Here is a 12,522-nt window from a genome sequence, read left to right as displayed (position 1 = left end):
CCCTCCCCCAGCCATTCCCATCCCAGGCAAGCCCCACCACCCGTGTCTATGTCTATTGGTTATACTAATATGCATGCATATAAGTCTTTTGGGTGCTCTCTAACCCCTTCTCCCCTGCCATTTGTCTCTGGATCTACTCAAGTTGTGTTGATCATTATATCCCACATATGAGAGAGATCATGTGATATTTATCTTGCTCTGACAGGCTTATTTCGCTTAGCAAAGCGGTCTCCAGTTCCATCCATGCTGTTGTAGATGATAAAAGTTCCTTCATTTTTACTAGCGGCAGAGTATTCCATTGTGTAGATGAACCATAGTTTTTTTAAGTCCACTTATCTACTGATGGGCACTTAAGTTGTTTCCAAATCTTAGCTATTGTAAATTGTGCTGCTATGAGCATTAGGGGTGCATATAATATCCTTTCTGATTGGTGTGTCTGGTTTCTTGGGATATATTCCTAGAGGGGATTACTGGATCAAATGGGAGTTCTATTTATAACTTATATGGAAGATAGTATGGAGTTTCCTACACTTTATTTTTAAGTCAATGAATTAAAAGAAGAAATACTCAACATAATTTAAAATCAAGCACCCAAGCCAAATCAAAATGACTTCTTTTGAAAACATATATCCACTGCTCTTTTAGGATCAGATCATTGTTGTGTGACTGCTAGTGTCCCATTGATTATGCCTCTTGTTGCCCTTTTCCAACCCTTGGGATAGGAATGGATCATAGTTTTTTGGGGGCGTTCATAATAGAAATGTTCTAAAATTAGATTGTGGTGATGGTTGCACAACTCGGTGAGTTTAGTAAAATTTAATGAATTTTCTTTTGTGTCAATTATATCGTAAGAAAGCTGTTTAAAACTATCCTGTGCACCTATGTGACTTTACCCCTTTGTGTGTGTGACAAGTGTTAACTGTCCTGTGGAAAGGAAATGGCTTGAGGATGGACAAAGAGACTTTATGAAGTGATCTAAAGTAGATATGTGCTTCTGTTTTCAACAGATACCCCCAAGAAAATGAAATTGGCCAGAATCTTCAAAAGAAATATAATCCCGGAAAGAAATTTTCTTGTCGTGATAAATTCCCATCGCCAGCAAAGAAAAGGGTTGACATGCCTGTCCTAGCTAATGAGCCCCTACCACCTCCTTTGCAACCAGAAACTGATGATGTGCCTTTGGAAGCAAAAAACTTTCAGCGACAGAAAGAGGTTGTTGCAACATCCCCTAAAAGCATTGCTGCTCTACCCAAGATGGGATCTAGCCCTGATGTGATCATAGAAGAAATTATTGAAGAAAACCTGGATAGTGAGTGACAATATATAAAAAAGGAAATAATAGATCATGTCTGTGATTAGAAACAAAGTTAGTACCTTTTGTCCCTGTACTTCACAGAAAGGAATTACTATTAGCTTACACAACTTCCCTACTGTCACGTTTTCTAAAGTAGGATAATTTTTCTTTTTATTGCAATAATATAGGTAAGCTCAGATATAAATTTGATATTTGATTTAAGTAGGGTATTTGACTAATGTTCCACATATAAACCTTGTATAAAAGATGAAAATATAAATGAGATTTGTAGAAACAATCACATGACTTTGTCCTTATATTTAAGAACATCCTCTCTTAAATCTTAGATATAATCTGTTCTAAAAATGAACTTTCATGAATGTAATAGCACCTCTTTTGTAACATTTAAATTTATCGTAATGATTTGATTAAATTTCCAGTGTTGGTGTTCTCTCCACTAACATGAGAGTGAGATACTACTGTGTGTAGTTACACTACCAGTCTTCTTGAGGATCATTTTTAAGGCCCACTTGGTTCCCTTCCTCACACATTAGTTTTACTGATGGACTCTCCAGAATGACATTTGCATACAGAAGAAAGACATAAAGGACATGCTGCTTTCTCATTTCTACTGTATAATCATCTCTGATACCTCAGTGAGTTAAGAAGCCTCTCATGGCATTATCTACTGATGCAAGGGGTCTTGTCTTTCCAGTATTTTGTTAATTCATTTTAAAACAATAATATACCATTGTCAACTTAAAATTAGTACAATTGCCTTTATTTTCTATTTTGATGAAGCATGCCTCACAGATGATCATATGGGCTATCCAAACAAGCCTCTTCAGAAAAAATCATCTCCTTTTGGATCAAAAGCAGGTACTTTAACAACTCTGAACTTGATGTTGTGGTGTTTACTGTATGTATAGTAACTCTTATGTAGTGTGAGGCAATGAGTAAAATGAATTTTACTGATAACTAAAACTTATTTTTCAATGTTAAAAGTTTTGGTGGTTATTGGAAAAAAATGTTTCTGAAATATATCATCCTTCTCTAGCTGTTTTCCCAGTTACGCATATCTCTTTTCCCCATCCTCAATATAACTGTTTTTTGTGATTTGTATTAGATAACAGTCAATTATTGGCTATCTCTTACAGTCCTCCTACATGTTTTTTAAACATTTTTACTAGATAAAACATCGACATTGTTAAAAAATGAAATATATGTATTCAAATACCCTGTGAAACTTTTATTCTAAACCATTCCATCCTGTTCATCTCTCCCTTTCAGTTTCTTTATGCATATACAAACAGATATACACATATTATTTTTCTAACTCTTTCTTTTGTGTGTGTGTTTTTTTACACAAAACATAGTATACCTATTAATACCTATAAGGAAGGAATTAAAACAGAATGGTGTTCTTAACATTATACTCCGGAGATCTTTTCTTATCAGTAGCAACATTTGGCTTAATTACTGTTATATACAAGAAATCCCTCACTGTTTTTTATTCTGCCACATCCCTGCCTCTATCAAAACACACTCATCTGCCCCTAAATGTTGCAATATGTTGATTTTGCCCAGACATTTTTTTCATCCCTTTCTAACCTGATAAGATTTTGGATTCAGAGAGGTTATGAGCTAATTATTAATTCTTTGGGTATAGTATAGATTAAACAGGGTTTGGGAGGCTATAATAGAAACCTAATTGTTATCAATGGGGTTCTGAGTTACAAATATGTTCATAAATAAACTCTGAAGTTTTGTGTAATAAAAAGGAGTTAAACATACAACTGACATTAGAATCTACCAGGTGAACTGCAATTCTACTTATTTAACATTTTTACAAGTAAAGTAAAATATTTGCAATTCAGATAGTTAAATAATTATTTGTCTAGTTACTATTTTGGGTTTGGACTCTCGTGGCACCTACATTTGCAGTGCCACAAAACACTTATTTGTTTAGAGGATATTGTGTTCAGTTTTTGTGAATTATTTTTCTAACTTATGGTTTATTAATGTGGTTTAAATGTTCTTATCTAGGTTCTCCAGAGCTAGTTTTTGTAAGTCATGTAATACATCCTTGCCACTTCTACATTCGGAAGTATTCACAAATAAATGATGCAACAGCATTGGAAAAGATGGTAAATCAGTTTTGCAATAAGAGTTTACACCTTGATCCTTCAGACATTTTGGAGCTAGGTAATGAAATATTACTCTAAGTTAAAATGTCAGGTTTATATAAATATTGAAATATTTGTCCAGTCCACATAAATGTATAATACAGATTTGAACTCCAAGCATAAAAGTTTTGTAATTATTTAACATAAGTTAAATTTTGTTTAGGTAAGTTAGCCAGATATTAAAATTGGCTGCTGAGTGAGATGTACACAAAAGCTGTTATGGAGCAAGATGAGTTTTGTTTAAATGATAAAACTCAGGGCAGGGGCGTTAAGTATTATAGTTTGCTCTCTTGTCTCCAGGGGAAACTGTTCCTCTAAGATGATTCCCTGTGTTGTGTTGACGGTCCCTTGACATTCACACATGAATGTTAAGGATATTATTGAACACTTCATGAGATGCAGGAGGACAGTAGCATCCATTTCTTAGGACCTCATGGAGGTAGTTGGGAAACTTCATCATTCTATCCTAATTCTAAGGGTATGTGTAATTTGCCATAATTGAGTTTTCCCTACAAATATTTTCCTTATAACCCTGTTGACTAAATTTGATTACCTTCTGTAATAAGAGGAAGATATGATATGCTTGACTTACTAATAGAGCATTTTTCTCATTCTGTTAATAGCAATCAATGTCTGTGTGTAACTAATGCCAAAAAATATCTGTTTAGCCTTATATAGTAGTTCTTTAAAAGTGTAATTAACTCTCAGCTCATCTTTGTAGCTTAACAGAATATTAGAAGCCTAGGATCATCATATACTTTTGATAAAAATTAATTTAAACAAAAAATAATGCTTAAATTATGAGTGTCTAGGAGGAGGGAAGTATAATATTAAACTTAATTTTTATGGCACAAATAATTCTCCAAAATTTAGTATATGCACAAAAGACCTCAGCTTACATTCAGAAAATGTTCTAAGAAAGCCAAAAAGTCATCCTTTGTTTTAAGAATAATTATTATTTCAAGGTAAGTATACATGATTTAAATACTCATTTATATTTTGAGAAGGGGAGAAATGTGATGTGATACTTTAAAAGGCTGTTTGTTCCCTTTTTCTACCTGTTTTTCATTATATAGAACAACAAATGGCTTAACAGGGGTTTTTTCTTATCTGTTGCAAGAAATAATGGTTTAATATATGTAGCTTAAAACTAAGAATATTGGTTATGTAGTATATAAAAATAAGAGAAGGTCTAAAACAATCTGAAGGCCAAACAAATGTTTTGGTAGAACTTAAAATTTTAAAGGGCCACCTTGATTTGCCTCTCAACTATCCTGTTTTTATTAGAGGGGATTATTCAGCATCCCTCTGTATATAATCAGTGATCAAATATTACCAAATTTTTCTGTGATGCATAACTTAGTTTTTAAGAGATTGGGCTCTAAGACTACCTGTATTCTCCTCCTACCTCTTCTAAGTAGCTGTGTGGCTTGGGCTAGCTTTTCAACCTCTCTTTGCCTGGTTTCCTCATCTATGTGATGGAAGTACCATCTCCACAAGTTTGTTGAGGGAATAAGTGAACTCAAACATAAAATACTAAGAACATTGCTGAGCTCATAGTAAGCATTCGAATTCAGGTCTCTTTCTTTCTTGCTTTCCACCCTCCCTGGTTATTAATTTATAATTCATCTGATCTCTCTATTAGGTCCTTGATTCATCTTCCCCTTCTCTGAACTCCACTGTGTATTAATTTAATTTTGACATTTCATACTCTGCCTTTCATTGTTTCTTTACTGTCCCGATAACGAGAAATAACTGATTCTTTTTTATATTACAAAGTGTTTTACAGATTTTAGTATGTGTATATCTGTACATACCTGTGTGTACATGCACAAGGGTAGAAGGTCTTTATTGTATTAGAGTCATTATTTGCCTGTCTTTCATAAATGCCCTTTTTTTTTTTTGTGGCTGCTAATCCTTGGAATATTTGAGGCTATTTTTTTCCATTGCTTTTTAGAGAGAGCACATAAGGGAAGCAGGATGGGGAAGAGAGAGAGAAAGAGAGATAGAGAAGAGATAGAGATAGAGAGTGAGAGAGAGAGAGAGAAACATCACTGTTAAAGACATATCGGTTGCCTTCAACACTGACCCCCCACCTCCCGACCAACTGGGGGCAGGGAGCAAACCCAAAACACAGGTACATGCCCTTGAGACTCTTTGGTGCATGGGCCAACGCTAACCACTTAACATTAGACAGGGCCTTTCTTGAGTGTGTTGATGGCAGTATGCTCTCATTCATCTTTGTTATAGTTCATGAAACAATAAATCCTCAAAAAGTGATTGCTCAATATTCTTTGTTTTTATCTCCCCATCTAGTTCAAAAGATTCTGTGTAATAGAAACTGCAATATTATCCTACCTTCACTCTTCTCATAGCTCTTGACATAGTACTATATCATCAATAGATAAATTAAGACTTCTCAGTGGTTAAACTAAGGTTCACATTTGTAAATTAGAGCTTATTAGGTATTCTTTTTCCATTAACATTAATAATGATTTGTCTCCCTCATTATTTAGGTGCAACAGTATTCGTCAGCAGTATTGGAAATGGAATGTGGTGTCGAGGTATTATCACTGAATTAATTCCAATAGAAAATGAAAATATTAGGAAACGTAGTCCAACTAAATTTTCAGTCGGTGAAGTTGCACTAATACAAATATTCATGGTGGATTTTGGAAATTCTGAAGTCCTAATTGTTGCAGGGTATGCTACTTTATAATTATTGTGTATTCCTGGCCTGCTTGGAAACATTTGTGATTGGGGAGAGTCAATACTAAAGAATAAAGGAAATTTGGAAAGGGTAAAGAGAAGTAATTTATATGTCTTAATTTCCAAAGCATATACTTCCTAAGTTTCCTCTATAATTTGTTTTACTAATTACTAAATTAGTACAGTATTATCATTATCAGTGTTACTAGACAAGGGAACTTGGAAAAGGAGCTTTTTGATGTATCCAAACTTAAATATTCTTCTTTGGTGTTTCAAAGCAGGTGAATTATGCATAAAAACAGTTCCTTTTTAATTGCAGGATGATAGAGTAAAAATTTTAATCAGTTTTCTATAATTTTATTAATGCATGTTAAAGTGGTATAGCTCATTCTAGATATTAAAAAATGTTTCCCTCAGTGTTCTAGGAAAATAAAACAAACTGAAAATCTTTCTGTAGTAAGGACCAGTATTAACTACAGCATGATCACTAATTACTTAATTGTCATAAATATATATAAATAAATAGATTTTTACTTGGGGCATCATTATCCTCTTAAGTTTAAGTAGATATATGAAAGATAATTCAGGTAAAGGCAATTGAGATTTAATTATATATGTAGCAAAGGTGTCTATACTTAAAAGCTAGATTAGCCCTAACCCTGTTTGATTTATTGGATAGAGCATTGGCCTGAAGACTGAAAGGTCACAGGTTTGATTTCTTTCAAGGGCATGTACTTTGGTTGCAGGCACATCCCCAGTAGGAGGTGTGCAGGAGGCAACTGATCAATGTTTCTCTCTCATCGATGTTTCTAACTCTATCCCTCTCTTCCTCTCTGTAAAAAAATCAATAAAATATATTTTATTGCTAGATTAAATCTATATTGTAATAAAGTATGAACTAGAATATAACTTTCTAGAAGATTTAACCTAAGGATGGTATCCTTAAAAATGCGTAACTTTTACTGGGGAAGGCAAGTTTGGGTTTGAAGCATTATTTTCAAAAAATGTTACTGGAATTCTTCCTAGAGTTGGTGATACCCATGTGAAATCAGAACACATTGCTGAGCAACATATTGTACTAAATGACTTATGTCTGGTACTAAGGAAGTCTGAACCATATATTGAAGGGCTGCTGAAAGACTTCCAGCCATTAGCACAGCCATGCTCATTGAAGGACATTGTTCCACAGAATTCAGTAAGTAAAACTGAAATTATGCTTTTTTCTTCAGGGGCTATAGTATTCTAGTTTTACCTGGGTACTGCCAGTAAGATTGCTGAGTGTAGGTATTTTGTTCAACTATATATATTTTTATTTTATTTTTTCAAAAATCTTTATTGTTCAAATTATTACAAATATTCCTCTTTTTTTTTTCTCCCTCCATTGCTCCCCTCCACCAGGTTCCCATTCCACTCTCTGCCCTTTTCCCATCCCCCTTTGTCCTCATCCATAGGTGCAGTTTTTGTTCAGTTTCTTCCCATACCCCCCCAACTCCCCTTTTCCCCGAGAATCATCAGTCCACTCCCCTTCCACACCTCTGATTCTATTACTTTATGTTTAGCTACTTAAAATTTCAAAATCAACTTTAAAAAACCTTTTTCTAACTGGTAAATATTTTTATTATTTAATAATAATAATAAATTATTTTATTATTTAAGTAATGTATACTTCACATATTGCTAGTAATGAGAACTAAGGTAACTGATAATTAGAAATATATTGATTGTATTGCATGGCTTTCATGATACTTCAAAAATTACCTTTTAAATTTTCATCATTTAAGTGGAAAACTCATATGTAATACTGGAGTCTTTTTGAAATATTTATAATCTTCATACTAATATTCAGACATGAAACTAAGTCCTGAAGTGAAGTAGCTATGGAACCTTGAGACAATATTTATAAATCAAAGTAAGACCCACAATCCATGCGTCTCTAAGACTGTCCTTAGGTTTGTGGCCCCAGCTGCTACTTAATGTCTGTGGTTGGCTTAGTGCCTCTGCTCAGATTTTCAGACTTTGGTTGTTTTAAAGCTAAATTCAGAATATTGTATCATTAGAGTTAATTATAATTATGAAGTACATTGTAACTTAACTTTTTACACAGAATGAAGCTTGGGGAGAAGAAGCTAAAGTAGAATTTTTGAAAATGGTAAATAACAAGGCTGTTCTAATGAAAGTTTTTAGAGAAGAAGATGGTGTGCTTATTGTAGATCTGCAGAAACCACCAACAAATAAAATAAGCAGTGACATGCCTGTGTCTCTTAGAGATGCATTAGTTTTTATGGAACTGGCCAGGTAAGTAATTTATTAAACCTTAAATATTTTTTGAGATAATAGATATAAATTGGAATAGCAGGTTTTACCTTTAAAACTATGGGCCCAAAGTAAACCTCAACATACTCTGTAAGAGGTTAAAAATATTGCTGTCAAGTTTTCTAATTACAATTGCCTGTGAAAACTACATTCACATAATTTGATTTAAGGAAATAGAGAAAGTAAGGTACCTCAAAGTAGAAACTATTTGTAGTTACTGAACATTTTTTATACTCTTTATAAGTTCACAAGTAACTACACTAGGATTTCAATAATTGTAGTTTGACAATTCCTGCCTTCAATATTCTAACCATTCTGTATTTAATATATGGCTCTAGAATCCTATATAATAAAGAGGTAATATGAAAATTAACCCTCACACCCTCACAAGATGACTGCCTACGACCAGGCCAGCAGGTTGGGTAGTGAGGGACGACCAAATGACTGAACAGCAGGCTGCATGGGGCGACCAGGCCAACACGGGGAGGGGAGTGGGGAGAATGAGGGGTGACCAGGCCAGCAGGGATCAGGGGTGGTTGGGGGCAACCAGGCAGGCAGGCAAGTGAGCAATTAGGAGCCAGTGGTCCAGGATTGTGAGAGGGATGTCCGACTGCCGGTTTAGGCCCAATCTAGGCAGTCGAACATCCCTCAAGGAATCCCGGATTGGAGAGAGTGCAATGTAGGCTGGGCTGGGGGGGCCTCCCCCATAAATGAATTTCGTGCACCAGGCCTCTGGTATGGGTACTAATATAACTTTCTTTCCTTCTTCATCTCTGATGAATGAAGATGACTAAGTTACCACAGAGATAGTGGAAGATACTTTCTGTCCTGAATGGTTACACAACTCTGGAAGTAAACCAAGTAGGTTCCATTCTGAAAAAATAAGAGTAGAGTCTGGGAGCCAGAAGGAGACATAGAGAGCACACAACTGTCTTCATTGACTGCTACCACAAAGTGGTCACCAATTCAACTAAAAGAGCAGAAACTTAGAATCTGAGTAGAGTTTACAGATCCAGCTCGAAAATGCTCCAACACCAATTTGAAGATTAATTATTGAGTTTTAAGACTTGACTTTTTTTTTTTTTTTTTTTGTAATACCTATCCAAGGATTTTTTTTTCATTGATCCGTAGAGAAAGTGGAACAGCAATGGGGAGGGGAGAGAGAGTGAGAGAGGCACATCAATTGGTTGCCTGCTTCCAGACCGCTGCAGAGATCAAACCTGCAACCCATGTATGTGCCCTTGACTGGGAATCGAACCCTCAACCCTTCAATGTGTGTTCTGACACTCTAACCCACATGTGTCAAACACAAGGCCCGCGGGCCAAATCCGTCCCGCCAGGCCTTGCAATGTGGCCCACACCGCACTGTCATCACTGCACTCCACTGCGTTTCCATCACAATGACAGTTTATGACTGTTCAGTAAACCATTCGGCCCGCGATTTAGGCTGGATTTTAGATTTTGGCCCCTTCTCTGATTGAGTTCGACACTCCTACTCTAACGACTGACCAACACTGGCCAGGGCTTGACATCTTATTTAACCTGGTTTGATAATTGGAGACAATACCAAGAAGTGTTATAAGTTAGAAGAGAGAAATTGGAAAGGGAATGAATACTCTTGGTAGATAAATCAATGTATGTGCAAGTCCTTTCTTCAGTTCAAGTCTCTGAGAGGAGAGACTTCAAGAAAATGGCTCCTGCTTATGTTTTAATTATTCTTTTAATTAGGTTTAGGTCACACTCACCAAGAAGTCATTCTGAAAAAAATGTGATTTTACACTATCATCCACCTATTTTGCCTAAAGAAATGACAGATGTTTCCGTTATGGTTTGTCATATAAATAGTCCTACTGATTTCTATCTTCAATTGGTAAGTATATAGTGTTCCTTTGAGACAAATATTTTTGCAAGTTTTAAAGTAGAAATTAGTACGTAGTATGAATTTTAGATCAAATAAACTGCTATGAACCTACTATAAATTGTAAGTTTCTTCATGGGTGCAACTTTGCATAACAAATGCATGTGACTTAGTAAATTGAAGGAGCAAATTAGTGATATCTGGAGAGAAGAGACAGTAAAGGATATATTAGGTATAAATGTTTCTTATTACCATCTGAAATCTATAGTTGACTCTTGGACAACATGAAATGCTGACCGTCACCCCTCCGTGCAGTAAAAAATCCGTGCAACTTTTGACTCCCCCAAAAACCTAATTACTAATAAATAACCTATTGTTAATCAGAAACCTTACCAATAACATAGTCAGTTATCATATTTTGTATGTTTTATGTGTTAAATACTGTATTTTACAATAAAATAAGCTAGAAAAAATAAAATGTTACTAAGAAAGTCATAGAGAAAATACATTTAACAATATTTATTGGAGAAAAAAATCCACAAATAAGTGGATGCATGCAGTTCAAACCCGTTTGTTCAAGAGTCAACTGTAGGAAAAGCACATAGAGCTGACAAATCAAAATAAAATGATAAAACCTGTTTCTGATCATGTATATCTGAGAATTTATGAATTAGCACTAAGTAATTTTCAGAATTTGTACACCAAAATAGTTTCATATTAAAGACATGTCAAATTAAATTTTAGATGTGTGACTGGTGGGTTTAGGTAACTACTAACAAGAAGTTCATTGTTATTGATCTCTTTACATCAGTGCTTTATATGAATAACTCATTCTAAGGGCCATAATGCTATGTGTGAGTTAACTCATTAATCTTCACAACAACCCAATGAGAAAGATGCTATTGCCTTCCTTTAGATGTGGAGCCTAACCAGAGGGATGAAACAACTTGCCTTAGGTCATATAGCTACAAAGAATAGAGTCAGGATTGAACTGGGCAGTGCAGCTTCATTCAGAACCTTTCACTCAAACATTTTACCATGCTATACCACCTTCTTATAGGGGTTGTGGAAATCTCCCTATATGGCACTAAATAGAACTTACATGTATTTCTTCTGTTGAATTTTACTTAATGTCTTTATTATTTTTAAATCTTTATTGTTCAGATTATTACAGTGGTTTCTCCATCCCCCTCTTCCTCCCACCCCCGCCCCCATCATAGCTCCCCTACACCTGGTCTCCACTCCACCTTCGCCCTTACCTCTCCCTTCTTCCCCCCCCCCCCCCGTCCTCATCCATAGATATATGATTTTTGTCCAGTCTCTTCCTGTACCCCACACACAGACACCGCTTTTCCCCTGAGAATTATCAATCCCTTCCCATTCTATGCCCCTGATTCTATTATATTCACCAGTTTATTCTGTTCCTCAGATTTTTAATTCACTTCACTTTTAGATTCACTTGTTGATAGATATGTATTTGTTGAACATAATTTTTATCTTTACTTTTTTCTTCTTTTTCCTCTTTTTAAAGAACACCTTTTAGCATTTCATATAATACTAATTTGGTGATGATGTACTCTTTTAGCTTTTTCTGATCTTTGAAGCTTTTTATCTGCCCTTAAATTCCGAATGATAACTTCACTGGGTAAAGTAATTTTGATTGTAGGTTCTTGCTATTCATCACTTTGAATATTTCTTGCCACTCCCTTCTGGCTTGCATAGTTTCTGTTGAGAAATCAGCTGATAATTGTATGGGTGCTCCCTGGTAGGTAACTGTTTTTTTCTTGCTGCTTGTAAGATTCTCTCTTTGTTTTTTGCTCTTGGCATTTTAATAATGATGTGTCTTGGTGTGGTCCTCTTTGGATTCCTTTTGTTTGGGGTTCTGTGTGCTTCCTGGACTTGTAAGTCTATTTCTTTCACCAGGTGGGGGAAGTTTTCTGTCATTATTTCTTCAAATAGGTTTTCAGTGTCTTGCTCTCTCTCTCTTCTTCTGGGACCCCCATAATTCTGATATTGGTATGCTTGAAGTTGTCTCAGAGGCTTCTTACACTATCTTCAACTTTCTGGATTCTCTTCTCTTTTTGCTTCTTTAGAAGAGTGTCCTTTGCCTCTTTGTATTCCATATCTTTGACTTGATTTCATCTAGTCTGCTGTTGGATCTC

The 12,522-nt window shown here is 35.2% G+C and overlaps 1 protein-coding gene across 1 annotated transcript in view; it reads left to right on the top strand.

Annotated features, from left to right (window-relative positions):
- The window catches only part of RNF17 (ring finger protein 17), a 158,478-nt gene that overhangs the window by 47,072 nt on the left and 98,884 nt on the right, over positions 1-12,522 (top strand). The window contains exons 10-16 of the mRNA XM_036455598.2: positions 1,008-1,309; positions 2,096-2,173; positions 3,341-3,499; positions 5,997-6,183; positions 7,216-7,384; positions 8,294-8,484; positions 10,231-10,372. Coding sequence (XP_036311491.1) covers positions 1,008-1,309; positions 2,096-2,173; positions 3,341-3,499; positions 5,997-6,183; positions 7,216-7,384; positions 8,294-8,484; positions 10,231-10,372 — 1,228 coding nt within the window. The remainder of the gene's footprint in view (positions 1-1,007; positions 1,310-2,095; positions 2,174-3,340; positions 3,500-5,996; positions 6,184-7,215; positions 7,385-8,293; positions 8,485-10,230; positions 10,373-12,522) is intronic.

The sequence above is a fragment of the Pipistrellus kuhlii genome, unplaced genomic scaffold (assembly GCF_014108245.1).
Source record: "Pipistrellus kuhlii isolate mPipKuh1 unplaced genomic scaffold, mPipKuh1.p scaffold_m20_p_3, whole genome shotgun sequence".
NCBI lineage: Eukaryota > Metazoa > Chordata > Mammalia > Chiroptera > Vespertilionidae > Pipistrellus > Pipistrellus kuhlii.
Note: the sequence above shows the minus strand (reverse complement) of the source record. Positions and strands in the feature narration are given on the sequence as shown.